Source organism: Gobius niger (assembly GCF_951799975.1).
Source record: "Gobius niger genome assembly, chromosome: 10".
Classification (NCBI taxonomy): Eukaryota; Metazoa; Chordata; class Actinopteri; order Gobiiformes; family Gobiidae; genus Gobius; species Gobius niger.
Genome location: NC_136861.1, coordinates 5,927,331 through 5,954,816, shown reverse-complemented (window position 1 = coordinate 5,954,816; position 27,486 = coordinate 5,927,331). Strand labels below are relative to the sequence as shown.

General features: G+C 44.5%; 1 protein-coding gene across 1 annotated transcript in view; it reads left to right on the top strand.

Moving 5' to 3' along the window:
* The window catches only part of kcnh6a (potassium voltage-gated channel, subfamily H (eag-related), member 6a), a gene marked incomplete at its 3' end in the record, with an annotated part of 68,822 nt that overhangs the window by 27,042 nt on the left and 14,294 nt on the right, over positions 1-27,486 (top strand). The window contains exons 3-12 of the mRNA XM_079564710.1: positions 1,255-1,404; positions 3,659-3,762; positions 4,056-4,273; positions 4,319-4,416; positions 7,830-8,017; positions 15,382-15,579; positions 17,850-18,077; positions 20,413-20,573; positions 20,635-20,891; positions 22,245-22,444. Coding sequence (XP_079420836.1) covers positions 1,255-1,404; positions 3,659-3,762; positions 4,056-4,273; positions 4,319-4,416; positions 7,830-8,017; positions 15,382-15,579; positions 17,850-18,077; positions 20,413-20,573; positions 20,635-20,891; positions 22,245-22,444 — 1,802 coding nt within the window. The remainder of the gene's footprint in view (positions 1-1,254; positions 1,405-3,658; positions 3,763-4,055; positions 4,274-4,318; positions 4,417-7,829; positions 8,018-15,381; positions 15,580-17,849; positions 18,078-20,412; positions 20,574-20,634; positions 20,892-22,244; positions 22,445-27,486) is intronic.

Sequence of the window (27,486 nt, the reverse complement as noted above, 5' to 3'; positions counted from 1 at the left end):
ATGGACAAAAGTATCCAGTAACACAGAAAGAGCGAGGGAGGTTGCTGCTTGTTTACGCGTCACCATCATACTTTCTCCTCATCTTTACTTTTGGCAATGACATTCAAAAGCCTTAAAGGAACAGGCCACCGTTTTTACATACTGAGACATGTTCTTACCTTAGCTTTGACAAGTTCTTTAGGACCTGTCTGATCTTCACCCGTGCCTTCAGTCACGTAAACACAGCACAGACGGCGTTAGCATTTAGCCTCTCCCTCTCTCCTCTATAGCTCCAAAACAGGTCAAGATAGAAGCTACCAAGCTCTTCCACGTTTTCCCTATTTAAATATGGTTACGTGAAGTGTTCCACTACAAAGTATAATTACACAAAATTAAACAATGTGGATTTTCTAAGCGGATAAAAGGGGGGACTATATTTTAAGGCGTAATAATACCAGGAGTAGTTCGAAATCCGCGCAGTAATCTTCACTTTACTGTGCGGATGCTAAATTACTCCTGGTATTAGAGAGTTTTGAGCTTTATTAACCTCTTAACTCCCGCCTGAACCAAGAGGATCTTTTTCCTCACGTCATCAGATTTTTTTTCCATCATTTTTTTGTTGGGATTCAGCTCATTTTTGTACCTTTTTTTGTCATTTTTTGTCACATTTTTGTAATTTTCTGGTCAAATTTTTATCTCATATTTGTCACATTTCTGTCTTTTTTTTTTCCGTCCATTTTTTTAATCAATTTTTTGTCATTTTTTGGTCACATTTTTATCACATTTTTGTCAAAGTTTTGTCAAATTTTTGTCATTTTTTTGTCAATTTCTTGTGTCATTTTTGCCACTTTTTCATCAATTTTTTCGTCACTTTTTTGTCAATGTTTATCACTTTTTTGTCACATTTCCATCATTGTTTTCGTCTCAGTTTTGTTGCTATTTTCACAGCTTTTCTCCAGAAGCTTTTGGACTGGGGTAAAGCCAAACTGGAGAAAATGTGCTCGGTTCAGGTGGGAGTTAAGGGGTTAAGGAAGCAAATGTATCCAGGAAGTTCAGAACGAAGCCCTGACGCTGTAGAAGAAGAAACAGCCAAATTAAACCGGATTAACCTGAGGATGATTTTTGGATTGGATTGGATTTGAACTGACGTTAAATCTCAATTTCTCAAAAGTGTGACGTCTGACTCGCTGCTGCCTGTAAACCCTGCAGAGATATGTCTTGTATGATCAGTATTTGTGAGAACAGTAAAGTGTGATGTCGTCCTCTCTCCCTCAGGGACGTGCCGGCCGTGCCTGGTGGACGTCGTCCCGGTGAAGAACGAGGAGGGGGCGGTGATCATGTTCATCCTGGACTTTCAGGAGCTGCTCGACCCGAACGTGAAGAAGTCCGGCCTGAGGCAGAGGGTGGCCCAGGGCTGGATCTACTGTGAGCCTTTTACACAATTACAAACCGGTTTTCAGAAGCGTTAAGTCGTTCAATGGCGGCTCTGAGCGCGGAGGTAGAGTCAGCTTAAAACAAAAGCACTAAATGATACATAATCTACAATGTTCCAGCTAAGAGCATTTACCCTCGTAATGGCCTCTGGATTCAAATACGCCCCAGGCTGGGTTCTTGTCCAGAGTTAAAGTCCTTAAAGAGCAGATGGGTCAGACACTCCATTATCTGTCGGGCTTTACTTTTGACCTTTTGGCTGCCAATTCCTTTGACCAACTTTGTCAGACGATTAGTGTTGGAAAAAGCTCAGAACCAAGACAAAAATATGAAACAAGTTCATTTCCTGCACTTTTTTGCAGACGGTGTCAGTGTTAGAATAGTATTTACTGTATATTCAGGGATAGTTTCAACCACTTTTCCCTGGATTACTGTGTGAGTGCCACAACGGGGCGACTTGTGAAAATCTATCAACACGTCTCTTTGGGTGTTTCTCAATTGCCAGAATCCACTTCATTGACTTCCTCGGGAGTGGGTCCTGCCAGCGCCGCATCTGAGGCGTTTGGAACGGCCTCTGGAGCACTGGTGTAGCCACCGGTGTGCCAAGTGCCAGTGCCGACTTTCTTACTTAATAAAGCCTAGAGATATGTTGTCCAGTCAGAATGTGAGGTTTATTACGCATGCATTGTGGAGAGGGTCACACATAACGCAAGTTCATGGTCAGCTCTGCCCAAGTCAGCTTAGGCATCACCTTATAAAGGTGAGCACCAAAGACAGAGCAGGTCACACAACAAATGGGAGCACAGAAACACATAGAAATGGTACAGTTGGAGATGTCCAACCAAAAGGCACTTTGCATGGTAATGGTAATGCCTCAGGGAGGTGTTTGGAGGCAGAAGGAGATCTTTGTGATGTTGTGAAGATGGGCCATTTGGGTCTGTCTGGGGTAAAGAAAGAAGCCGGTCTGGTGACCCAGCAGCCCACCAGGTTAGTTTGTGTATTGCTGTGACTAGTTTTGGTAATACTAACTCGGAATAAACCTGTCACAACACGACCAAACTGGGAGCTGGCACACCCAAAAACTTTGGGGGAGAAAGATAATTCTGTTGAATAGTTTGAGCACATATGGTGGACTCGCGTCTCTGCTGTCATTCATCTCAGTCACTCGGGCTGGGGCCGGTCTGAAACAACCGTCTGTTTCTCTCCCCCCGGCCCTGAGAAATGTTTAAACCCACAGGGTGTGTAAACTTATTGTATGTTTATATATATCAATCTTACAAACATAACTGCTTCATGAATAAAAGAGCCCAGAAAGCTGTTTATAAATAGATATCTGGTTTTGGTCGGGTGTCTGTTTGGTCATGAGTGTTTGAACATTTTGACCTGAAAAAAGTAACATGACAGATTTGCAGGAATTTAATTTTGAACATCAGCAGGTTTCATTAAAATTAACTTCAACTAAATCTGGCTCAATCCATCATTTAAATTTTGGGCATTTTTATGCACAAAATGCCTTATTTTTATATGAAAACATAACATGACAGGAAACATGCTGTCATCAGTGTATCAGATAAAGAGTAAAGAGGGTAAGACACTGCCTTGAGGAGATCCAGCAGCAGAGAGCACTCACTCACTCACTCACTCACTCACTCGCTCGCTCACTCACTCACTAGCTCGCTCGCTCACTCACTCGCTCACTCACTCACTCGCTCACTCGCTCGCTCACTCACTCACTCACTCGCTCGCTCGCTCACTCACTCACTAGCTCGCTCGCTCGCTCACTCACTCACTCACTCACTCACTCACTCACTCACTCACTCACTCACTCACTCACTCACTCACTCACTCACTCACTCACTCACTCACTCACTCACTCACTCGCATCGCTCGCTCGCTCACTCACTCGCTCACTCACTCACTCGCTCACTCGCTCGCTCACTCACTCACTCACTCGCTCGCTCGCTCACTCACTCACTAGCTCGCTCGCTCGCCTCGCTCACTCACTCGCTCACTCACTCACTCGCTCACTCGCTCGCTCACTCACTCACTCACTCGCTCGCTCGCTCACTCACTCACTAGCTCGCTCGCTCGCTCACTCACTCACTCACTCACTCACTCACTCACTCACTCACTCTCTCACTCGCTCGCTCGCTCGCTCGCTCGCTCACTCACTCACTCACTCACTCACTCACTCACTCACTCACTCACTCACTCACTCGCTCACTCACTCACTCCTGTGTTTCCTCAGGTCGGAGCCGACGTCTGAAGATGCGACTGCCTTTGCTGAGGTCCATGAGGAGGCCCAGTCTGTCCAAGGAGCAGTTCGAGGGAGTCGTGGTCGACTACCTCACGGTAAGAGATTTACTGCACCAAGGAAAACAGCGTCTTATTCTTTTGGTCTTTGTTAAAACAGCTGCACAGCGAAGGGGAGCAAGAGTGAGATTGCATGAAAATCTACTACTGGATAATTAGTTTCAGCTGTTTTTGATCAATGTGTCAGATAGAGATGAAGATGAGTTCGACATCACCAGACATCTGTGAAAAGTATAAAACCTGCTCTTTCAGAATGTTTTAAATTTATACTTTATAACTAAAAAGAACTCTTTTAGTAGATCTTGACTTAAACTGTCTCCTCGTCTCCGCAGCCGAACAGTGAGGACGTCCCGCTGAAGGAGTTCCGGATCCCGTCGAAGGAGAGCTGTGTGCAGTCAGAGACCGAGGCGCTGATCGAGCAGGACGAGCCCCTGTCCCAGAGCTCCACCAAGCGCCGCTCGCTGCTGCCCGACCGCCTGGACCCGTCCCTGGGCTTCGCCCGCGGCTCCATCCCCCGCGGCTCCATCCCCCGCGGGTCCATCCCCCGCGGGTCCATCCCCCGCGGGTCCATCCCCCGCGGGTCCATCCCCCGCAGCGACTCCCGGGACAGTGTGCGCTCCCTGCGACGCGCCTCCTCCCTGGACGACATCGACGGGATGAGGGCAGAGTGGAGCGCAGAGGCCAACGACAGCAGTGAGTCCCAGCTTCACCGTCCGAGCCGCGTGGTTTTGGTCCGTTTGTAACTGAAGTAATGAAGTCGGTTAGAGTTTTGGTGTAGGTCAGTATGAGGGTTAGACATTAAAGCTCAGCTGTGCCGTTTTGCCGGCCCGGGACGGTTGCTTTCCCACATTGCATCGACGCGCCACCATCACAACAGCGCCGAGCTCGCACTGACCTCGCCTCAGGCCCGACACTCCCCTCACCCCCCCGTGTACCGTGGTGGACTCTGCTGTGCTCTATAGTGGAAGATAGTTTCAAAAAATGGATCTTTAGTGCAACACACGAAATAGCAGCCTTGGACCTGGGACACGAACAAGCGACTAGTGGGGGGAACATCGTGTCAAGCTTTAACAACTTTTCTATGTTTAATCAAAATGAAATTTACAAATTAATTGACCAAAACTTGTCCTTATGAAGTTTACAAGCATCTACTGTCACATCTATTCATACAAATGAGAAATTAACGTAACATAATTTTTGCTGCCACCCCAACAATCGGCTGTAATCAAAATGGCGCCGAGCTCACTTCATCCCATAGACCAGGAGTCGGCAAGTTTGTGTCATGGAGGGACGATTTTCTTCATTGCCAAAATACCAAGGGCCAAAACTCACAATTGTAGCTCAAAGTAAAGCACCTTTTTTCTACAAATATATACGTTTTGCACATAATATATGGCCTGATGGGGTGTTTTGCTGGGACATGTGAAAATATTGACAGTATTTTCCACATTTTAGAGTCTTTTTCACGTGTTTGTTCTTTGATTTATGAATAAATGTTTCTTCAAAATTCTCTTGGGAGGCCAAAGGTTTTATGCTGGAGGGCCGAGTTTGGCCCCCGGGCCTGACGTTGCCTAACCCTGCCATAGACTTATCCGAATTGGACGCCACAAGAGGGCGCTACCCCACCACAGCACTAGTGTCCTTGACAAGAGGAAGACAAATACACTCTGTCGACACAAACACGTGCAAGGATCACAGATGTCTGAAGCAGCAACAGTCAGCGAGAGTTTAGTTTTATGACAGACGTTTACAAAAGATAGTGAACTGAAAAACATCTGAGTGACCTGCTCTGATGCAGCTGAACTCCTCATGAGATGTCCGTTTGTTTAACCACTTAACTCCCGCCTGAACCGAGAGGATCTTTTTCCTCACGTCATCAAATTTTTTTTCCATCATTTTTTTGTTGGGCGTTTAACTCAGTTTTGGAACTCTTTGGTCCTTTTTTCGTCCATTTTTTTTTTTTCATTTTTTTGTCAAATTTTTATCCATTTTTTTGTTATTTTTTCCGTCCTTTTTTTTTTAAATTTTTTTGTCACTTTTTTTCATTTTTTGGCACATTTAAAAAAAAAAAAAGTCTTTTTTTTCCTCCATTTTTTTAATTTTTTTGTCTCTTTTTTGTCACATTTTTGTAATTTTTTTGTCACATTTTTCGCTTTTTTTTGTCAATGTTTTCTCACTTTTTTGTCACATTTCCATCATTGTTTTCGTCTCAGTTTTGTTGCTATTTTCACAGCTTTTTTCCAGAAGCTTTTGGACTGGGGTAAAGCCAAACTGGAGAATATGTGCTCGGTTCAGGCGGGAGTTAAGGGGTTAATAATCCAATATTAACAGGGAGCCATCAGGTCTTTTTTATATAGATATATATAAAGCACAAACTGGGAATTGTATGTATAAAAGTGCTTGTTTCTGTTCAAAAGCAGGACCGTCTGGAACTTTGCCAACAGCCAATCAAATCTCAAGTTTTAGCATCGATCCAATCACAGACAGGAACCGAATTATGAACTAACCACTAGTAAAATATTTAACTTAACAAGAAAACACCTGCTTTATCTTCTCAAAGAGGATTTTCTTCTTGTTTCCATCTGTCAAAGGTATTTTTGTCCCGTTCCAAACGTACATTGATTGAAACAGTCGTTTGTGTTGAATTCTCCTACGTTTAAAGTAGCACTAAGTAACTCTAGCCCCTAGAGGCCATAAGCACAACTGCGATTTTTTAACTTATTGTCTTGGAGAGTAAATACTACGCTGACAGGAAAGGTGAAAGGACAGAGGGATATTGTACATCTAATTATACAATGGAGATTTTTTTTTTCACTCAAACTTGGCTGTAAATACTGTTTAAAGTGACGTTAGCCCGCAGTTAGCTTTGCCCGTTAGCATGCTAGCTTCTTCTTCGTGATTACATTAGTGTGTATTGGTGGCTCCGGTCCGGTGGCAGACAAGTTGCAAACATGGTTTTCTGGCCAGAGACACCAGGGGGAGATGAAAGACCCTCCAGTCATCCCATTTACCTCTTAACTCCTGCCTGAACCAAGAGGATCTTTTTCCTCACGTCATCAGATTCATTTCCATCATTTTTTGTTAGGTATTCAACTCATTTTTGTCACATTTTTGTCATTTTTTCGTCATTTTTTAATCAATTTTTTGTCATTTTTGTGTCAAATTTTTGTCACTTTTTTGTAATTTTTTTGTCACATTTTTGTAATTTTTTGTCCATTTTTGGTGACATTTTTGTGACATTTTTGCCACTTTTTCAGCGATTTTTCTTCACTTTTTTGTCACTTTTTTGTCAAATTTCCATCATTGTTTTTGTCTCAGTTTTGTTTTTTTTCTTTTTATTTTCACAGCTTTTTTCCAGAAGCTTTTGGACTGGGGTAAAACTGGAGAAAATGTGCTCGGTTCAGGTGGGAGTTAAGGGGTTAACACTTGTATTACCCCCACAGGGACTACGGAAAGGATTTATTAAGGTAAACAATTAAGGTAATAACATTTATTACGTTACCTAGTGCTGCTAACATTTAACTGTTAACATCAGAACAGTTGCCAATGACTCCTTGTATCCTTAAGTTTTTGTAGCAAAAACGACGTAGATCGTTCACATTGTCTCCGATCTTCAGCCGATGCCATTGTAAAACTATTAACTTCCTTGTTTACATAATACGGCTTCTTTCCGATTGGTTAATACTCCTGTCTATCACCGCCATCGAGAATCCTTAGAAATCATCCCTGAGATGACGGAGATGGTGCAGAGGAGGCGCTCGGTGTCACAAACGTCCGCTCTGACAAAGAAACAGGAACAGGAACAAAGGAAGTGGAGTCTGCGATCACGAACAATGGTCTTTAATGACAGATAATGAAGCATTGTCCTCATTTCAGCGCTAACGCTCACGCTCTGGATGATAAAGGAGACGTGTCATAAGTAAATCCACAGAGTTATATTACTGTTCCCTCGTCAAACACACATGTATGCTGCTGTAATCTGATGAATGTACTTTCTTCTTCTTCTGAACTGCCTCACTGTGTATTTCCTGCCTGAGTCCTGATCGTGAGTCTATTGTGCGTGTTTTGGGTCCTGGCCCCGGTCTCAGCTGTCGCCGTTCTTTCAGACCTGAAGCCCAGCGCGGTGAACTCCACCTCGGACTCGGACCTGGTGAGGAACCGCACCGTGGGCAGGATCCCGCAGGTGGCGCTGTCGCTCAGACCCCCCTCGCCCACAGAGATCGAGATCATCGCCCCGAGCAGAGTCAAGGACCGCGCCCAGAACGTCACCGAGAAGGTCACCCACGTCACGCAGGTAAAGCCCCGCCTCCGGCCTGGTTCTGTCCGTCAGTCGAACATCAGACTCTGGCCCCGCCCCCTCAGTCGTACTGTCAAACCACCGGGACAGATAGAAATGTGCTGGCTTAAAGGGGCTAGATGCAAGTTAGCCATTTTATACTCACTACTGCCGCCTCAGGTCATACATGTAACTGCAGCTTCTGAGTGACAGTGCAGGATTTTAGAGGCAGTTGTGGTGAACAGGTCTGAGCTCATTCTACACATGAGGACATGGGAGGAACATGTAGGGGGAGGAAAACACATAATTTTAACATTTTGAAACTCTCTATAGCTTTTGTTAAAGGGACTATACAGGGATTTTCCTCTCCCTACATGTTCCAGCCATGTCCTCGTGTAGAATGAGCCCAACGAACGAACTTTGTAACTTAACTCCCGACTGAACCGAGAGGATCTTTTTCCTCACGTTATCAGATTTTTTTTCCATCATTCTTTTGTTTTGTTTTGGGTATTCAACTCATTTTTGTAACTTTTTGGTCATTTTTTTTGCCATTTTTTTTGGTCAAATTTTTATCACATTTTTGTCATTTTTTTTTTGTCACATTTTGTCAATTTTTTGTCATTTTTTGTAATTTTTTTGTCCATTTTTTGTCCATTTTTTGTCCAATTTTTGTCATTTTTTCGTCAATTTTTGTATTTTTTTTGTCAAATTTTTAAAATACATAATTTTAACATTTTTAAACTCTCTATAGTCCTTTTAAGCTTTTGTTAAAGGGACTATACAGGGATTTTCTCCCCCCTACATGTTCCAGCCATGTCCTAATGTGTAGAATGAGCTCAGACATATTCACCAAAACTGCCTCTAAAATCCTGCACTGTCACTCAAATGCACAAGCTTAATATAGAACGCAGTAACGCGTAAGACCTGAAGTGGCAGTAGTGAGTATAAAAATGACCAACATGTATCTAGTCCCTTTAAAGAGGGGGTATTATGCTTTTTTCAGTCCCATAGCACCAGTCTATATCACACTACAATGATGACAAACCTTCTGTTGGTCTGTAAATGCAGTAAATTAGAATAACTGCCTTGTATAAAATGTCTCTCTCAAAATGGCTGTAGTGAATGTCTTGAAATAGGCCTCTGTCTCTTTAAGAACCTCTGAGCCTTTCCGACACGCCCCCTCCACACGCTGTCTGTGGCATCAGTGGGGAGGGGGTTCTGCTGAGGAGCAGTGGTTGGTTACTCGGCTGGTGACGAAAGCTCGGAGGCGTCTCCAGGAGGTGGGGGCGTTCCTAGGAGGACTCAGGCAAACCTATCCCTAAAATGGCCGCCATCAGAGTTTTTACCCCCCCTCTAAAGCAGAGATAATGTTTACGCAGGACATTACCATCTCTACATGTGTCGCCACACATAAACTCAGAGCTAAGGGTTTGGCGGCAGATGGGGGAACAGAGACGCTTCTCCTTCTCCTCTCGCTCCTCGGATCAGAATGAGATCAAAACTCCTGCTGCAAATCAAAGTAACCATCAGTCTGACGGCGCACAGGCTCGCTTTAGGACAGATGTTGCAGAAATTGTTATTGTAGTGCAAGCTCAGCCTCAGCCACGCCCCCGGCTCTGGAGGTTCGGTTCGGGACTGGACACATTTAGGTCCAGAACGACCACGTCTGAATATATGGGTCCTTCGCCTGTATAAGCGTGTTTAACGGCTAAATAGCGATCAGATTGTGATTTTTATTTTAAAAGGTAACTCCCGCGTGTACCACAGTTTGGAAACCCCTAATGGTTTTACATTGAAAACCTAATATAAAAGTAGGGCTGCAACTAACGATTATTTTGTAATCGATTAATCTATAGATTATTTTTACGATTAATCGAGTAATCGCTTGGCTGTGAACGGTGTAGGAAAATTGTATTTTTCTATTTTCTTTTAATCACATAAAGCTTAAGTGGCGCTGGTTGAAGATGTGTTGATGGAGTAAACTGTTGTTGGAGGCTCTATTCATGAAATGTACAATGAACAAAATGTACACAGACCCGAACTATATAAACAAAGTAGGATTTCATCAAAAATACTACATTTTTATGTCATTTTTGCTCCATTTTAGTCTGTGTGAACCAGAAGACGATTAATCGATTACTAAAATAGTTGTCGACTATTTCAATAACCGATTAGTCATCGATTAATCGATTAGTCGTTTCAGCCCTATATAAAAGAAACCAACAATAAAAGACTGCTTATTTTAAATATCTTGTATTTTAAATATCTTGTATTGTCTGTTATGTACTGTAGTTCTTGAACCAAACTCAGAGAGAATATCAGGTCTAAACCACAGCTTCAAAAGAGCAACAGAGAAAACCAGGTCTAAACCGGTGCAAAACACAGCCTGAAAAAGACGGCAAATGAGTTCTACAATATCAGTGACATTGTAGAACTAAAGCATAAAGCATCAAAGCTGCACAGGGCAGTACGTTAGCTTAGCGTCATCATAGATTAGCCATTCTCCATTTTGTTTCATTGATCGTCCTTTTCTTTTTCTTTGCCTCTGTATCATCATCGTTTCTCTGTGCTTCCTCCTCCACTATTCTCTTCATCTTCTCTTTTGGCTTTTTAACTCCTTCTATATATCTCCACATCTTTGTTAAAACTACAGTCAACCCACCACTTTACTGATCCAGCACCCTTTAGATCTATTTAATCATGAATCTATGAATGAATGATTATTATTATTATTATTTCATGGCAAGACCAGCTTAAACTAGCGTCTTATCGGGTCACAGATTCATTCCCCAGGTTGAAAAGCCCTGGTGTAGAGACAGAGGAGCAGGAGCTGTCAGTGAAGTGTGATCAGGAGGTGTGACTCTCACCACCTGTGTCTCCTCCTCACGCCCCCGAAAGCTCTGACACGAGCTCAGAAACAGAGACATCAATGAGTCACTGTGAGCAAGAATCAGGTCACAAAGGCCCAGTAATGTCTGCAGAAACAACTGGTCCCTGCGTCTCCTCGGAGTCTTGTTGGTGGTGTGTTCATGGTGTGTTGGTGGTGCGTTTGAGCGGCTCATGACCTTGGCCTTTTGGAGCTAATGGACCTGAAGGTCAGAGAGCGCCAAAACATCCCACTGTCCCTGAACTCCGCCTCCCGCAGCGGCTCGGTGTGGAAGCCTCCTGTAGATTTGCAGATATCTGTTCCTCTAGTTCCCAGACGGATTTAATGCCAATGATCTAGATTCTGTTCACTTATACAAAAAACGAACGAATCTTTGTAACTTATATCAGAAAACAAAGCCATTGTTGTTAAACCTAGCATGAAATTTAACCTCTTAACTCCCGCCTGAACCGAGAGGATCTTTTTCCTCACGTCATCAGATTTTTTTTTCCATCATTCTCTTGTTGGGTGTTCAACTCATTTTTGTAACTTTTTTGTCATTTTTTCGGCAAATTTTTGTTTGTTTTTTTTGTCAAATTTTTAGCACATTTTTGTAATTTTTTTGGCAAATTTTTATCAATTCTTTGTCATTTTTTGTCACATTTTTGTCATTTTTTGTCACATTTTTCATCATTTTTTTGTCATTTTTTGTCACATTTTTTTATCATTTTTTTGTCATTTTTTGTCACATTTTTGTAAAAAAAAATCTATTTCTTGAAAATTTTTGTCACATTTTTGTCATTTTTTAGTCACATTTTTATCAATTTTTTTATCAAATTTGTGTCATTTTTTTGTTGCATTTTGGTCATTTTTTGTCACTTTTCTTCCATTTTTTGGCAATTTTTTGTCATTTTTTGTCAATTTTTTTTATCCATTTTTTGTCATTTTTTGTCCATTTTTTTAATTAATTTTTTGTCATTTTTTGTCACATTTTTGTCACTTTTTCTTCCATTTTTTGTCAATTTCTTGTGACATTTTTGCCACTTTTTCATAAATTTTTTGTCACTTTTTTGCCAATGTTTTCTCACTTTTTTGTCACATTTCCATCATGGTTTCCGTCTCAGTTTTGTTACCATTTTCACAGCTTTTTTCCAGAAGCTTTTGGACTGGGGTAAAGCCAAACTGGAGAAAATGTGCTTGGTTCAGGCGGGAGTTCAGGGGTTAAACAATGGTATTTAGATTTTGCTACAGAAAATATAGGGCATTTTGGTCATTTTCATAAAGTGCATTGGATATAAAAACACAAAATGACACAAATCGATTTCATTTCCCTATCCCGCTGCAGCGTCTTCCCTTAAAGCTCAGTGAAGCAGTAGTTTGATAAAGAAATATTGGGCATGTTATGTTTATTTGAACGACTAAGCTTCTGACAGGACGTGACATAGCTTGGGCCCCGACCCTGCCGTTGAGAACCGCTGGCTCAAAGGCAAACTGGCGCCGGACACAGAGTTTAGTCCTGGCTCAGGTCAGGGCCACAGAGGACAGAGCTCTTCCCCCTCTCTCCTCTCTCTCCTCTGTGTCCGTTCATCCCCGTCAACATGAGCCGTAAAACCAGCCTCCGACCCGTGAGTAGCTTCCACAACTTTACTTTTTATCCTCATTTGATTCATTATTCGTTTATTTTTAGACCTGTGTGTGTCGCCATTGTTTCTGTTTTACCCTGCATGGCCTTGAAAAGCTTTAAACCGGCATTAAATGTACATTTCTCTGTTGAAAATGACAATACTTGACTGTTTCCACCTGATCAGTTCATCGAAAGTACAAACATAATGGTCTGAAACTCATCCAGCTGCAGTTTGGGCTGAAACTGTTGGTCTTGCAGGTTTTTGTCCCATAAATGAAGGTGGAAATAGTTAGAATGTGTTGCAGTTTGTGTTACGTCACAGTGAACGAGCTCCACTGTGTCCACGTTACGAAACCACGTCAATATCGGCCGCTTCACGTGCCAGGGCTGGACGCTGGTGTTTCAGCTCAATCATTGTCCTAATTCTGGTCTCGGTTTAGTCACAGTTTAATCATAGTATTGATCAAAGTGAAACCAAATGAAAGCTTGGACTCAATGAAGAAAGAAACTAAACGAAAAAGTAAAAAGAAAGGGGCTGGAAACGTGTGAACTTCAGTGACACGGTTTGAAAGATTCTCATTTAAAGCAGGACTAAGTAGCTCTTGCCCCTAGAGGCCATGAGCGCAACTGCAGGTGTCGTAGCATTTTTTTTAACTTATTAATTGTCTTGGAGAGTAAATACTAGAAAAGGCGAAGGGACAGAGGGATATTGTTCATCCAAGTATTAAATGGAAATCACTTTTTTCACTCAAACTTGGCTGTAGATACTGTTTAAAGTGACGTTAGCCCGCAGTTAGCTTTGCCCGTTAGCCTGTGAGGGAGGGAGGGAGGGGCCTGGTGTTACCGAGGATGGCCTGGACCTTTCTCCCCATGCACCTCTCAACCAATGCCTCAGCAGAGTTTAAAACCGGTGGCCTGTTCCTTTAAGGGCCTGATCTTCCACCTGGTGCAACAACAGCATTGCTCAAGACGAAGTTGGTATATTGTGTACAAACAGCGGTGCCCCAGTGGTTTCGCCGGCACAGCACCGACTACAACGAGCGCTTCCTCTTCGCCGTCTCCATCTTTAGCATGAGGTATTTTGCATGAGGAGAATGAGCCACCCAGACCTAAATAAACCCTGAATTCATCCAACGTTGGAATCGTCTGTTTCACTGGGAAAGCATTGAAAACATTCGTCTATAAACTCTGCTGCCGATCGATCGCGGCTCTCTCTCTCTCTCTCGAATGTGGGTAAAACCTAAAAGCAGGTCAGGGAGGGGCCGGACCGGGGCGGAAAGCAGGATTAAAAGTGGACTAAGCGAGAGCGAGGTTTTAGTCTGGACTCCGCACAGAGAGCGGGAGAGGGTTTACTTGTCGAGTTAAGCTAAAGTCGATTATGCGGGAGCAGTTTCTGAGCTGAAACACAGAGTCTGTGACAAAACCAGGACTGGATCATGGAGCTGGAGGCTTTCATTGTTGTTCCGGTCAGTGAGTACGATACGCTGCAACGATCAATACATTGCACATAATAACCCGCCTGTGTTCTCGACCTCTGACTGAAAGCAGACGGGCGGGGCAACAGTAAAAAAAAAGTTTAGGTACGACTGGTTTAAAAGATATATGGTGTCTTTAGATCGAAGTTTTGATGCTGTCGTTGTTAAAGGAAGTGACTTTTTTCAGCTGTTTTCTGGCTCTAAATGACAAATATTTTAGCATAGATTTCGAAAAGGTTTTGTTCAGAACGGTGCCTCCTCCACAAGTGAAGCTGAACTTCCCCCAAAATGGCACAAAAAAATTGCAGGATGAAATAAATGTTATATTATAAATCCACTAGAGTGTGTTAACCTCTTAACTTCCACCTGAACGGATCCCATTTTCTCCAGTTTGGCTTTACCCTAATCAAAAAGCTTCTTGGGGAAAAAAGCACCAAAATAGCCACAAAAAAGGAGAAGAAAACAAGGATGTAACGCAACAAAAATGTGACAAAAACTCAACAAAAAATGTGACAAAAATTCAACAAAAATTCAACAAAATGTGACCAAAATTCAACAAAATGTGACAAAAACTAAACAAAAATGTGACAAAAACTCAACAAAAATGTGACAAAAACTCAACAAAAATGTGACAAAAATTAAACAAAATGTGTTTGGGATCTGTTCATTTCAAAGAGCCGCTCAAAAGATTGGCTCTTTTTAATGTTACATTTTAAATAACACCAGCCCAGATAAGTCACAATATCCAAGATGTGATAGACAAAAGGCATTTCTTTATTTAATAATCTAAAAATACATGGGGCTGATATTTCGCTCTGAAAAACCACTTATAAAAAGAAGTTGCAACTGTTGGACAAATACTTTTTTAAAGGGGGGGTATAAAGGATGGGTTGTAACACCCACCAGCTGGATGCTGATTGGCTGCCTCCACAACAAATGGGAAACAGCTCCTCCTCCTGATGCTCCTGCTCTGTATCTGACAGCAGCTTTAGCATTAGCATTAGCTTTAGCATTAGCTTTAGCATTAGCTTTAGCATTAGCTGCTGTCGCTGTGAAGCTACTCGAGGAAACTGAAGCTGCTGAGGCCAAACATGACAGGACTATGTTTCAGTCATGGAAAAGAGACTTTTGTGGAGACTAGCAAGTGTTTTCTGGAGTTAGCTCCTCCTGCTTTAGCTGCTATTAGCCACATACAGCTACATCATGACACAAACAGCTGAGAGTTAGTCCTGATGTGGACCTGGTTTCTTTGTTCCGTCCCAGTTTTGGGCTTGGTTTAGTTGCTGATGTAGGAATAGCCCACTGGAGATAAACTCGATATTGTAAATCTGCATATCGTCCAAACAGAAGTTCCGATGTGATCTTGTTGGCGATATATTGGAGACGTTCTGGTTTGTAAACCGTCTCCTCTCTCCAGGTGCTGTCCCTGGGCGCGGACGTCCTGCCCGAGTACAAGCTGCAGGCGCCTCGTATCCACCGCTGGACCGTCCTGCACTACAGCCCCTTCAAAGCCATGTGGGACTGGCTCATCCTGCTGCTGGTCATCTACACCGCCATCTTCACTCCGTACTCCGCCGCCTTCCTGCTCAACGAGGTGGAGGAGCAGCGGCGCAGGGTCAGTCACGGAGTCACGTTTACACAAGAAGCCACTGAATATCACAACATCTGAATATTTCCTGTGAGACGTGCACATGTGCTGCAAACTAAACCACATGGACAGTTTATATTAGTCTTTTTCCACAAATGTCTGCAGTGATCGATGATGAGACTTTTAGGTAAAGTAGACTCTGGAAAAGTAGTTCCGTTACTGTACTACTTTATTGTGAAAGTAGCGCGTTAGAGACTCATGCGTTACCACTAATAAACATCACATATGGCCTTCACTTTTTCCGATGCTAAAGGCCCTAACTGAGTAGCAAGAAAATCAAAGAATCTATAAATCTAGTATCCAATAAGTTTCAAAATATTCTAACCTACTCATTATGGGTTCTATAGGATCGTAAGGAGACTGGTAGTGATCACTCAATTATGAGCTTTAAGAACCCTCCAACCACAATTGAGACACTGACAACGACATAAGAAAGAATGAGATCTTGTATTCAACAGGTTGACTGCCTCAAAAAAACATGGGCATGAACAAAAATGTTTTTGTAAATCCCTCAATAATAATCCCAATACCTTCCCTTTAAGTGTCCACAAGTGCACTGAGAAAACTGTCCATTTCAGCTGCACCTAGTGCTCACTAGTTGGATGGTGATTCAAAGTTATTTGTTCAGTTTTTTTGTGTGGTGTCAGGCCTGACCCCAAAAAAAGTAGCAACACAAAGTGTCTGAGAAAAAAATAAAATAAAAAATCCTCCAAACAGCGGGAAATCCTTTTTGTCCTACCACCCCTCAAGGAACCAGGTGGTCTTCGGACTTGGAGCGCCCTGCGTGGACATCTCGAGTGGCATCCAGTCCTTAGATGGCACCTTAGCAGATCCTATCATAAAAAAACAGCCAGGATTTTCTTCAACAAACACACATATTCAAAATCCACTGCTCAACAGGTTACAGGACTCCACACAACTTCCACAACACCGTTGTGCATCTCGCTCCGTGCAGATGCCGTGAAAGAACACTACCTAGCTTTGAGCAGGGAGTTGCCGTGAGCAGCGCGGTGGTGCATTCACCGTGCATGGGAAAAAAACAATACTCCAAAAAACCTAACATTCGCGTAAAATAAAAAATAAAATAATAGTTTGACTATAAAATAACCATGGGTTACATGTGCAATAATCACACAATAAATCAATAATGTCTGTGTCGCTTCTTCATTCACAAATACTGACTGTTTTGGTATCCACGTGTAGCAAGAAAGGCTGTGATCGAGACGACGCTGTAATCCATATTTGGTCATTTCCTTTGTGGGAGGCAGCAGCGGCTAAAGACGGGAGGACTAAATAAATAAATAAATAAATAAAAGAAATAAACAACATCTGCACTTTAGTCGCTCTATAAGACTCCACACTTTACAGCGGGGTGGGCAAGTTTGTTCTTCATTGTAAAAAGACCAAGGGCCGAACCTGACAATTTTAGCCAAAAGTAAAGCTCACAAATATACAATATATGACCTCATTTGGTGTTCTGTTTGGAATTTTTTAACTATTTGACAGTATTTTTCATATTTTTCCAGTACTTAACCCCTTAAAGTAATAGGCCACCGTTTTTACATACTGAGATATGTTCTTACCTGAGCTTAGACGAGTTCTTTAGGACCTGTCTGATCTTCCCCCGTGCCTTCAGTCACGTAAACACAGCGCAGACGGCGTTAGCATTTAGCCTCTCCCTCTCTCCACTATAGCTCCAAAACAGGTCAAGATAGAAGCTACCAAGCTCTTCCACGTTTTCCCTATTTAAATATGGTTACGTGAAGTGTTCCACTACAAAGTATAATTACACAAAATTAAACAATGTGGATTTTCTAAGCGGATAAAAGGGGGGACTATATTGTAAGGCGTAATAATACCAGGAGTAATTTGGCATCCGCACAGTAATCTTCACTTTACTGCGCGGATGCCAAATTACTCCTGGTATTATTACGCCTTATATACGCCAATATAGTTTATCTTGACCTGTTTTGGAGCTATAGAGGAGAGAGGGAGAGGCTAAATGCTAACGCCGTCTGCGCTGTGTTTACGTGACTGAAGGCACGGGGGAAGATCAGACAGGTCCTAAAGAACTCGTCAAAGCTAAGGTAAGAACATATCTCAGTAAGTAAAAACGGTGGCCTATTCCTTTAATGTCAGTAATTGATCTCATCTCTACATGTAATATTTCCCCTGTTCTCCTCGCCTCACCTGAAAGCCTCCTGACGTTTGACTTTGTTTCCTGTTGTTGTTGCCAGGTCTGCGGTTACACCTGTAACCCGCTGAACGTGGTGGACCTGGTGGTGGACGTCATGTTCATCGTGGACATCGTGATCAACTTCCGGACGACGTACGTGAACGAGAACGACGAGGTGGTGAGCGAGCCGGGCCGCATCGCGCAGCACTACTTCAAAGGCTGGTTCCTCATCGACATCGTGGCCGCCGTCCCCTTCGACCTGCTCATCTTCCAGTCGGGCTCCGAGGAGGTGAGAGCCGGGGGGGGGGGGGGGGCATTTCCACGAAGATCTGTGCTGTACTCGCGTGTGAAGGGATGTGAAGGGAAGTGGGGGCGCATGATGATTTTGGAGACAATATTTTTGGATATTTTTGATTGAAAACAGCATACCCTAAATTCTCTAATACTGGCCTGTATTCCATTAGAGGCCGGGTCTCTGACAGAGGCCGGGTCTCTGACAGAGGCCGAGACTCTGACAGGGGCCGGGTCTCTGACAGAGGCCGAGACTCTGACAGAGGCCGGGTTCGCGGCTGGCGGAGGCAAATTAAAGCCGGTCTCTAAAACAGGCCGGGGCTTTTATTAGAAACTATAGCAGTAGAAATATTCCCCATGTTAGGAATTTGTCTCATACTGGTGTAAATGAAAACTCACGTGCAGGAAGTAACAAACGGGAACCCGGGCCGAGGGGGACGCTGCGGAGGAGCTGATCCGAGCGTAACTTTGACACAGATTTAGCCACTTTTCAAACCTCCAGTGACGAGATTTTGGAAACAGGGCAAACAAATGTTTCTGACCCTCCAGGGTTTTAATAAAGTCTCCATCACGTCTTCAAAGCACGTCCAGCTGCTCCGTGTGCAGGTCAGTCTCACGCCTCAAAATAACTCCTCCGATCAGCGCGAGCGTCTCGTCTTCTCTCGGGTCAGTCTCATGATCGATCACAAACACAAACGCTCCGTCTAAACTCGCCTTTTACACAAGATAACAACAAATAATCCGGTCTGAGGTAAAAACGAAACAGAAACCTGCAGTGACACTGATGTCAAAGCTCCGCTAACAGCAACGAAACACTTCCTGTTGTCCCGACAAAATAAAAGGCGTCAATGTTCCAGCCGCTGGGAGAGGGTTTGAAATGTTAATTAATAAATGAAACTAATATTTTAGGTGCAAATGGACACAAATCTAGTTTTTCTTCGTTTTCCTGGTCGTCCATTTTGCTCAAAAGGAAATAAAAGCCTGTCTCTAATTGTGGCCTGGTTCCAATAAAGGCCTGGTCCTAGATGCCCTTGAGTAAATAAAGGCCCCGAGCCTTAGAGCATTTACGGTACTTTATTTGTATATTCACCATACAGTATCTAAACCAACTCAATAAACCTGACTTTAAATGTTTGCGCCCTAACTTATTACATAATGCTAACTACATGTTGCAGACGGGGGTCCAGAGTTGTTGGTTGAGTGATTCTGGGGGTCGTGGCTTGAAAGGTTTGGGAACCCCTGGTGCACAGAATAATCTAAATCAATGCATTTAATTCTAACCAGGTTTATTTTAACATAGAATTGAGTTTCCCGAACATAATGATGATGTAATATTGCACATTTTCAGAGAAGACACATCATCCTTCCCTCGGCTGTACTTCCTCCAGAGACTAAGGTCTTAACATCTGTCAGAAGCTGCTGCTGATGTTTCCAGACTGTCCTCTCCATGGTCCTCTTTAAAGGGACTATACGGAGTTTAACCTCTTACCACCCGCCTGAACCGAATGTATTCTGTCCTCTTTGGCCATTATATAGGTCTGTGTAACACCTCATTTGAAAGCTAAGACCCACAAAACTGATCTTTTTCCTGCTGTGTTGTGTCACCTTTTTTATGTTTTTTTTTTTCTTTTTGGTCATATTTTAGTTGAATTTTTGTCACATTTTTGTTGAATTTTTGTCACTTTTTTGTTGAATTTTGTGACCAAAATTCACCAAAAATGTGACAAAAACTCAACAAAAATGTGACAAAAATTCAACAAAAAGTGACAAAAATTCAACAAAAATGTGACAAAAAATCAACAAAAAGTGACAAAACTTCAACAAAAATGTGACAAAAATTCAACAAAAAGTGACAAAAATTCAACAAAAATGTGACAAAAATTCAACAAAAAAATGACAAAAATTCAACAAAAATGTGACAAAAATTCAACAAAAAGTGACAAAAAATCACCAAAAATGTGACAAAAATTCAACAAAAAGTGACAAAAATTCAACAAAAATGTGACAAAAACTCAACAAAGAAATGACAAAAATTCAACAAAAATGTGACAAAAATTCAACAAAAAGTGACAAAAATTCAACAAAAAAATGGCAAAAATGTGACAAAAATTCAACAAAAATGTGACAAAAAATCAACAAAAAAATGACAAAAATTCAACAAAGATTCAACAAAAATGTGACAAAAACTCAACAAAAATGTGACAAAAATTCAACAAAAAAATGACAAAAATTAAACAAAAATTCAACAAAAAAGTGACAGCCTTGTGATTGGCCAGGCTGGAGAGGAAGGCGGGCTCTTTCACACCGCACTGACCGCTCTCTGTCCTCCCCAGCCTCAGACGACCACGCTGATCGGGCTGCTGAAGACGGCGCGGCTGCTGCGTTTGGTCCGCGTGGCTCGTAAGCTGGACCGATACTCGGAGTACGGCGCCGCGGTGCTGTTCCTGCTCATGTGCACCTTCGCTCTGATCGCGCACTGGCTCGCCTGCATCTGGTGAGGACGCCACAGGGAGTCCGTCACAGCGGGGTTCTCATGTTTCTTATCCTCCGCGCAGGTACGCCATCGGGAACGTGGAGCGCACCTCGTCCGCTCGCGTGGGCACCATGAGGATCGGGTGGCTGGACAACCTCGCGGAGCAGATCGGGAAACAGTACAACGACAGCGACATGAGCTCGGGCCCCTCCATCAAAGACAAGTACGTGACGGCGCTGTACTTCACCTTCAGCAGTCTGACCAGTGTGGGCTTCGGAAACGTGTCCCCGAACACCAACCCCGAGAAGGTGTTCTCCATCTGCGTCATGCTCATCGGCTGTGAGTCACACTCTCTTTCAATAGGTTGCATTCACGTGACATCACAACAGTTAACTTGAAGTATTGGTGACTGTGAAAATGCTGGTGTTTTTGGATTTGGTCTCCAGGTGATTCTAGTCCTGTACAAAGCGACATGGTAGAGTTTGGAAAGTTTTTAAACAGCGTAAGGAAGTCTAGGTAAGGCAACAACAACATCTGACCCAAATGCTGTTTGTTTATCCATCAAGTAGGTAAGAGGTGAGCTGGAAGCACGACCCTGTTGTCACGGCAACATCAGACAGACCAACATGGCGGCTCTGAGGGAAAGTTTAGACGGAGGAGGTTGTTTCAGAGCAAAAGAAGGAAGGAAACTGCTGGTTTATGAGAAGAACAAAATTCTAGAGACCTGACGTTGATGCCGTTCGTTTAACCCCTTAACTCCCACCTGAACCGAGCACATTTTCTCCAGTTTGGCTTTACCCCAGTCCAAAAGCTTCTGGAAAAAAGCTGTGAAAATAGCGACAAAACTGAGACGAAAACAATGATGGAAATGTGACAAAAAAGTGAGAAAACATTGATGAAAAAGTGACGAAAAATTTATGAAAAAGTGGCAAAAATGTCACTAAAATGTCACAAGAAATTGACCAAAAATTGACGAAAAAATGACAAAAATGTGACAAAAATGTGATAAAAATTTGACAAAAAATGACAAAAAATTAATTAAAAATTCACAAAAAAATTACAAAAATGTGACAAAAAATGACAAAAAATCTGATTAAAAAATGACGAAAAAAATGACAAAAACATGACAAAAATGTGACAAAAAATGACAAAAATTTTATTAAAAAATTGAAGAAAAAATCTGACAAAATATTGACGAAAAAATGACAAAATTGTGACAAAAAATGACTAAAAATGTATAAAATATTGACGAAAAAATGACAAAATTGTGACAAAAAAATTACAAAAAATGTACAAAAACATGACAAAAATATGATAAAAATTTGACCAAAAAAATTGACAAAAAAGTTACAAAAATGAGTTGAATACCCAACAAAAAAATGATGACGTGAGGAAAAAGATCCTCTCGGTTCAGGCGGGAGTTAAGAGGTTAAGAAATGGCTTTGTCGCAAAAGCAAAGCTCACATAAACAAACCTGACATCACAAATGAATAAAACGCTTGTTGTCATCATTTAGTGTTATCATTATCTTTCAGTCATTTCCAGTTCTAATCTTTCATAGGATTGTACTGACATTATGACATCATCACATCTGAGAACGTGAAGGCAGCCTGTTAATGAATGGAAACCCCCTTCACATTTGGCCTTGAGTTTTAGCAGATACTTTCTGACCCTGGTCTGGTCCGTCCTCAGCGCTGATGTACGCCAGCATCTTCGGGAACGTGTCGGCGATCATCCAGCGGCTTTACTCCGGCACGGCGCGATACCACACCCAGATGCTGCGCGTCAAAGAGTTCATCCGCTTCCACCAGATCCCCGGAGCTCTGAGGCAGCGGCTGGAGGAGTATTTCCAACACGCCTGGTCCTACACCAACGGCATCGACATGAACGCGGTCAGTGCAGAGGGCGAGGGTGCAGAGGGAGAGGGTGAGGAGGGAGAGGGTGAGGAGGGAGAGGGTGCTGAGGGAGAGGGTGAGGAGGGAGAGGGTGCAGAGGGAGAGGGTGCAGAGGGAGAGGGTGAGGAGGGAGAGGGTGCGGAGGGAGAGGGTGCAGAGGGAGAGGGTGCAGAGGGAGAGGGTGAGGAGGGAGAGGGTGCAGAGGGAGAGGGTGCAGAGGGAGAGGGTGCAGAGGGAGAGGGTGAGGAGGGAGAGGGTGCAGAGGGAGAGGGTGACGGAGGGAGAGGGTGACGGGTGTAGAGGGTGTAGAGGGAGAGGGTGCAGAGGGAGAGGGAGAGGGTGCAGAGGGAGAGGGTGACGGAGGGAGAGGGTGACGGGTGTAGAGGGTGTAGAGGGAGAGGGTGCAGAGGGAGAGGGAGAGGGTGCAGAGGGAGAGGGTGACGGAGGGATGCAGAGGGAGAGGGTGCAGAGGGAGAGGGTGCAGAGGGAGAGGGTGACGGAGGGAGAGGGTGACGGAGGGAGAGGGTGACGGGTGTAGAGGGTGTAGAGGGAGAGGGTGCAGAGGGAGAGGGAGAGGGTGCAGAGGGAGAGGGTGACGGAGGGATGCAGAGGGAGAGGGTGCAGAGGGAGAGGGTGCAGAGGGAGAGGGTGACGGAGGGATGCAGAGGGAGAGGGTGCAGAGGGAGAGGGTGACGGAGGGAGAGGGTGACGGAGGGATGCAGAGGGAGAGGGTGCAGAGGGAGAGGGTGACGGAGGGAGAGGGTGACGGAGGGATGCAGAGGGAGAGGGTGCAGAGGTAGAGGGTGCAGAGGGAGAGGGTGACGGAGGGAGAGGGTGACGGGTGTAGAGGGTGTAGAGGGAGAGGGTGCAGAGGGAGAGGGAGAGGGTGCAGAGGGAGAGGGTGACGGAGGGAGAGGGTGACGGGTGTAGAGGGTGTAGAGGGAGAGGGTGCAGAGGGAGAGGGTGCAGAGGGAGAGGGTGACGGGTGCAGAGGGAGAGGGTGACGGAGGGAGAGGGTGACGGGTGTAGAGGGTGCAGAGGGAGAGGGTGCAGAGGGAGAGGGAGAGGGTGCAGAGGGAGAGGGTGACGGAGGGAGAGGGTGACGGGTGTAGAGGGTGTAGAGGGAGAGGGTGCAGAGGGAGAGGGTGCAGAGGGAGAGGGTGCAGAGGGAGAGGGTGTAGAGGGTGTAGAGGGAGAGGGTGCAGAGGGAGAGGGAGAGGGTGCAGAGGGAGAGGGAGAGGGTGCAGAGGGAGAGGGTGACGGGTGCAGAGGGAGAGGGTGACGGAGGGAGAGGGTGACGGGTGTAGAGGGTGCAGAGGGAGAGGGTGCAGAGGGAGAGGGTGCAGAGGGAGAGGGTGTAGAGGGAGAGGGTGACGGAGGGAGAGGGTGTAGAGGGTGTAGAGGGAGAGGGTGCAGAGGGAGAGGGAGAGGGTGCAGAGGGAGAGGGAGAGGGTGCAGAGGGAGAGGGTGACGGAGGGAGAGGGTGACGGGTGTAGAGGGTGCAGAGGGAGAGGGTGCAGAGGGAGAGGGTGCAGAGGGAGAGGGTGTAGAGGGAGAGGGTGACGGAGGGAGAGGGTGTAGAGGGTGTAGAGGGAGAGGGTGCAGAGGGAGAGGGAGAGGGTGCAGAGGGAGAGGGAGAGGGTGCAGAGGGAGAGGGTGCAGAGGGAGAGGGTGACGGGTGCAGAGGGAGAGGGTGACGGAGGGAGAGGGTGACGGGTGTAGAGGGTGTAGAGGGAGAGGGTGCAGAGGGAGAGGGTGCAGAGGGAGAGGGAGAGGGTGACGGTGCAGAGCCAGGCTTTTAAGCAGTTTAAAGGAGGTCCAAAGCCATGTGGGAGCTTGTTTACCAAGTGTCTTTTGGAGTTTTTTGGCCACCAGGGGGTGGTATTACAGCAATGTCAGCTCCACTCACCCTCACCTGTTTTTTTATTAGAAAAGTATGTTCTGATTGGGTTTCAAAGATAATATCCACTGATACCAGAGAGTGTCCTCCGTGCTGTTTCATTGCCTTTACGAACCAGCTGTAAACCTCAGCGTGTCACTGATGAGGAGGGGGTCAGATGGAGCACAGGAGGACGGCGGAGTCTAAATGTAGTCCGCGTCCGAGCTGTAGCCCTGGGAGAGCGGGCCGTGCGTCACTGACTCTGCACATCGTCCCAAAGTCAATCACAAAAATCAGTACGAGCCGAACTCTGGCCCCGGCCCATCGACCCCGACTGCTCTCACGCGAAGGTCCGGCCTCGCGCTATCAGCGGCCTTTCAAAAACAAGCGCCGTTTGTGCTTCCTGGAGAATCACGGGCTCCACCTCATGACATCATCAGGTGGGACAGAGCGTTGGGGTCACTCATGTTTATTTGATGATGTTTTTGGCCGTGCTCCACAGTGTTTCCCTCGCCTGTTTTCTCAAAATAAGGCTTTTATTCCACTCTTCAACAACATCTCCACTTTAGTCGCTCGTACAGACTTTTGGGGGGAGATTATTCAATATCTAAATCCTGCCTGATGCAGTGAGTGTTGCTATTTTTGCAGATTTTTCCCTTAAAACTAGCGTGTGCGCGTGTTTTACAGTTCGAAGGTCCGGGGTCGATCCCCGGCCTGAAGAGGTTTTTCTGTGGTGTTCGTTCTCCCGTGTCTGCATATGTTTCCTCCTGTTTCCCAGACAACTAAAAACATGTACAATAGACCAGAGTGAATGAGAGTGTGTGAGTGAGTGGTTGGTGGTATAAAGATTATTTATAAAGAGCTTTTCTGTCACGGTTGTGGTGGAGTGAAGAAAGTAAAATCCAAAATGCAGGACTGCAACAAAACTGGTGAAGTTTAATAGACGATGAAAACCAAAATAACTAAAACCGGGGCTGACGAAGACATTAGGTGTGTTTAAGATGAAGTGCGCCTCGCCTCGATTCCAGACGAGACCTGGCGGTGGCGTCCGAGGGCGGAGAAAGGCGCCTCTAATCAAGGCAGACACATCTCAGCCCCGAGAACAGAGAGGAGCCTCAGATCACGCAGCGTCTCGCGTTTGTTAGAAAGAGTTTGGGAATAAAACTATTTTAAAAGTTTGTGACACATGTCTGCTTCTCCCACACACCAGACAGACCCATCACTACAGCTGAAATAACAGACTCTCCTCTTACAGATTAGAATAATAAACTTATGCATATTTAAAATGTAGGCCATTTGTTGAACACACGGCACTTTCTGTCAAACATGAAGACTCTGAAGCATTTCTGCAGATCTGAGTAGATCTGTGATGAGAAAAGATGAGGCAGGAGCTGCGGAGCGTCAGGGCAACACGTCTCCGATCTAAACACAACTCATATCCAATCATCTGTCAGTCCTCTGTCAGCGTACGTGTTTACAGCACTTCATTTCCCACAATCCCTTTGGCCTTTGTAGTTCAGGCAGCCGAGCGAGGCGGAGAAAAGCAACTTCGCTCGCCTACCCAAGGCGCTCCAGCCGCCTCGGTCTCTCGAGAATACGGGCACCGTCGCACAGGTGGCGTCAGAGCGATTCTGACCGGCCTGCACCGCTCGCCTGCAGCCGCCTGCAGCCGCCTGCAGCGCCTCGCCTGCAGCCGCCTGCAGCGCCTCGCTCATCTTAAACACACCTAATGACGCGACAAAGGACAAGGGAAACACAGGGGTTTAAATACAAGAGGAAACGGGGCACAGGTGAAACACATCAGGGCGGGGCAGGCAGGTAATGAGGGAAGTTAAGCAAAATCACAAGGACAGAACACATGTCAAAATAAAACACAGGACTAAACCAAACACAAGAAAACATACAAAAACAGATGAACAAAAGACGAATCATGACATTTCCACAGATAAAAATCACAAAGTGCTTCACAGAACATGGGTGAATCAAAACAGCAGAAGAAATAGCACAAAATGACAGACAATAGTAAAAAGTACAAAAGTATCAGCCAAAAGCTTTGCTAAATAATAAAGTCTTCAAATGCTTTTTTAAAAGAGATCTCTCCGGGTTTTGGATCTTCTGGAGACCCAATGATGTAATGGTCAAAGTTGTCTTACATTGTCGAGCTACATAAGGCACCATGGACAAGTAAACAATTGCCAATGGCCATGAGTGAGAGAGATAAGCTGAGGACAGAAATCCTCCGCCCTATCGCACCAACTCATACACAAACATGCACATGAACTCTAGTAAATGAGGTAATGCTCACTGAATATAGGTCACTGTATGTAATGCTCAAATTTCCATAAAGCATATGTGACATGATGAGAGGAATAAACAATTAATGGTTCAGATTTCCATAACAGACCGCAGGTGCGTCCTGAGGTCCAGGGGCACGACAGGTCAGTGGTGTCGGTCAGAGGGGCTGATTGGCAGCCTCGCTTTCCCCAATCAGGGGCGACTGTGGCTCTTTGAGAAACTCAGTAACACAGTTTATTTGTAGAGCACAATTCATACACAAGGCAATTCAAAGTGCTTCACTGTTGCATAAAATTACAATAAAACATCAACATAAAAATGAATCAATCACAGTAAAAGGCAAGTTTCAGTGTCATATTCACGGGTAAAAAGAACTGGATTTGAACATTGTCCGAGTTGAGGCCCGTCTCACATCCTCGTGAAGACTGTTCCAGATTTTAGCTTTAGCCTCAGCGTGTTTAGTCCTGACTCTGTGAGCCACCAGGAGGCCCCTCCCTGAAGTTCTCAGGGCCTGAGATGGTTCATACGGCTGTAACATGTCAGAGATGGACTTTGGTGCTAAACCATGAAAAGACTTGTATCAAGCAGAGCTGTTTAAAATTCTATTCTCTGAGTGACTGAAGCCAGTGCAGAGACCGGAGCACTGGACTCTGCACTGATATAGTGTCTGATATAGTGTCCATATAGTGTCCAGAACTAGGAAATACGACCGTATTTCCTAGTTCTGGATGTTCTGCAGCTGTTACAGTCGTCTAACCTGCTGGAGACAAACGCATGGATAAGTCTCTCTAAGTCTGGTTTTGACACTATATCTTTGTAACTAATATGTCACAAATAAAACCAGACATTTACACCGGGATCTATC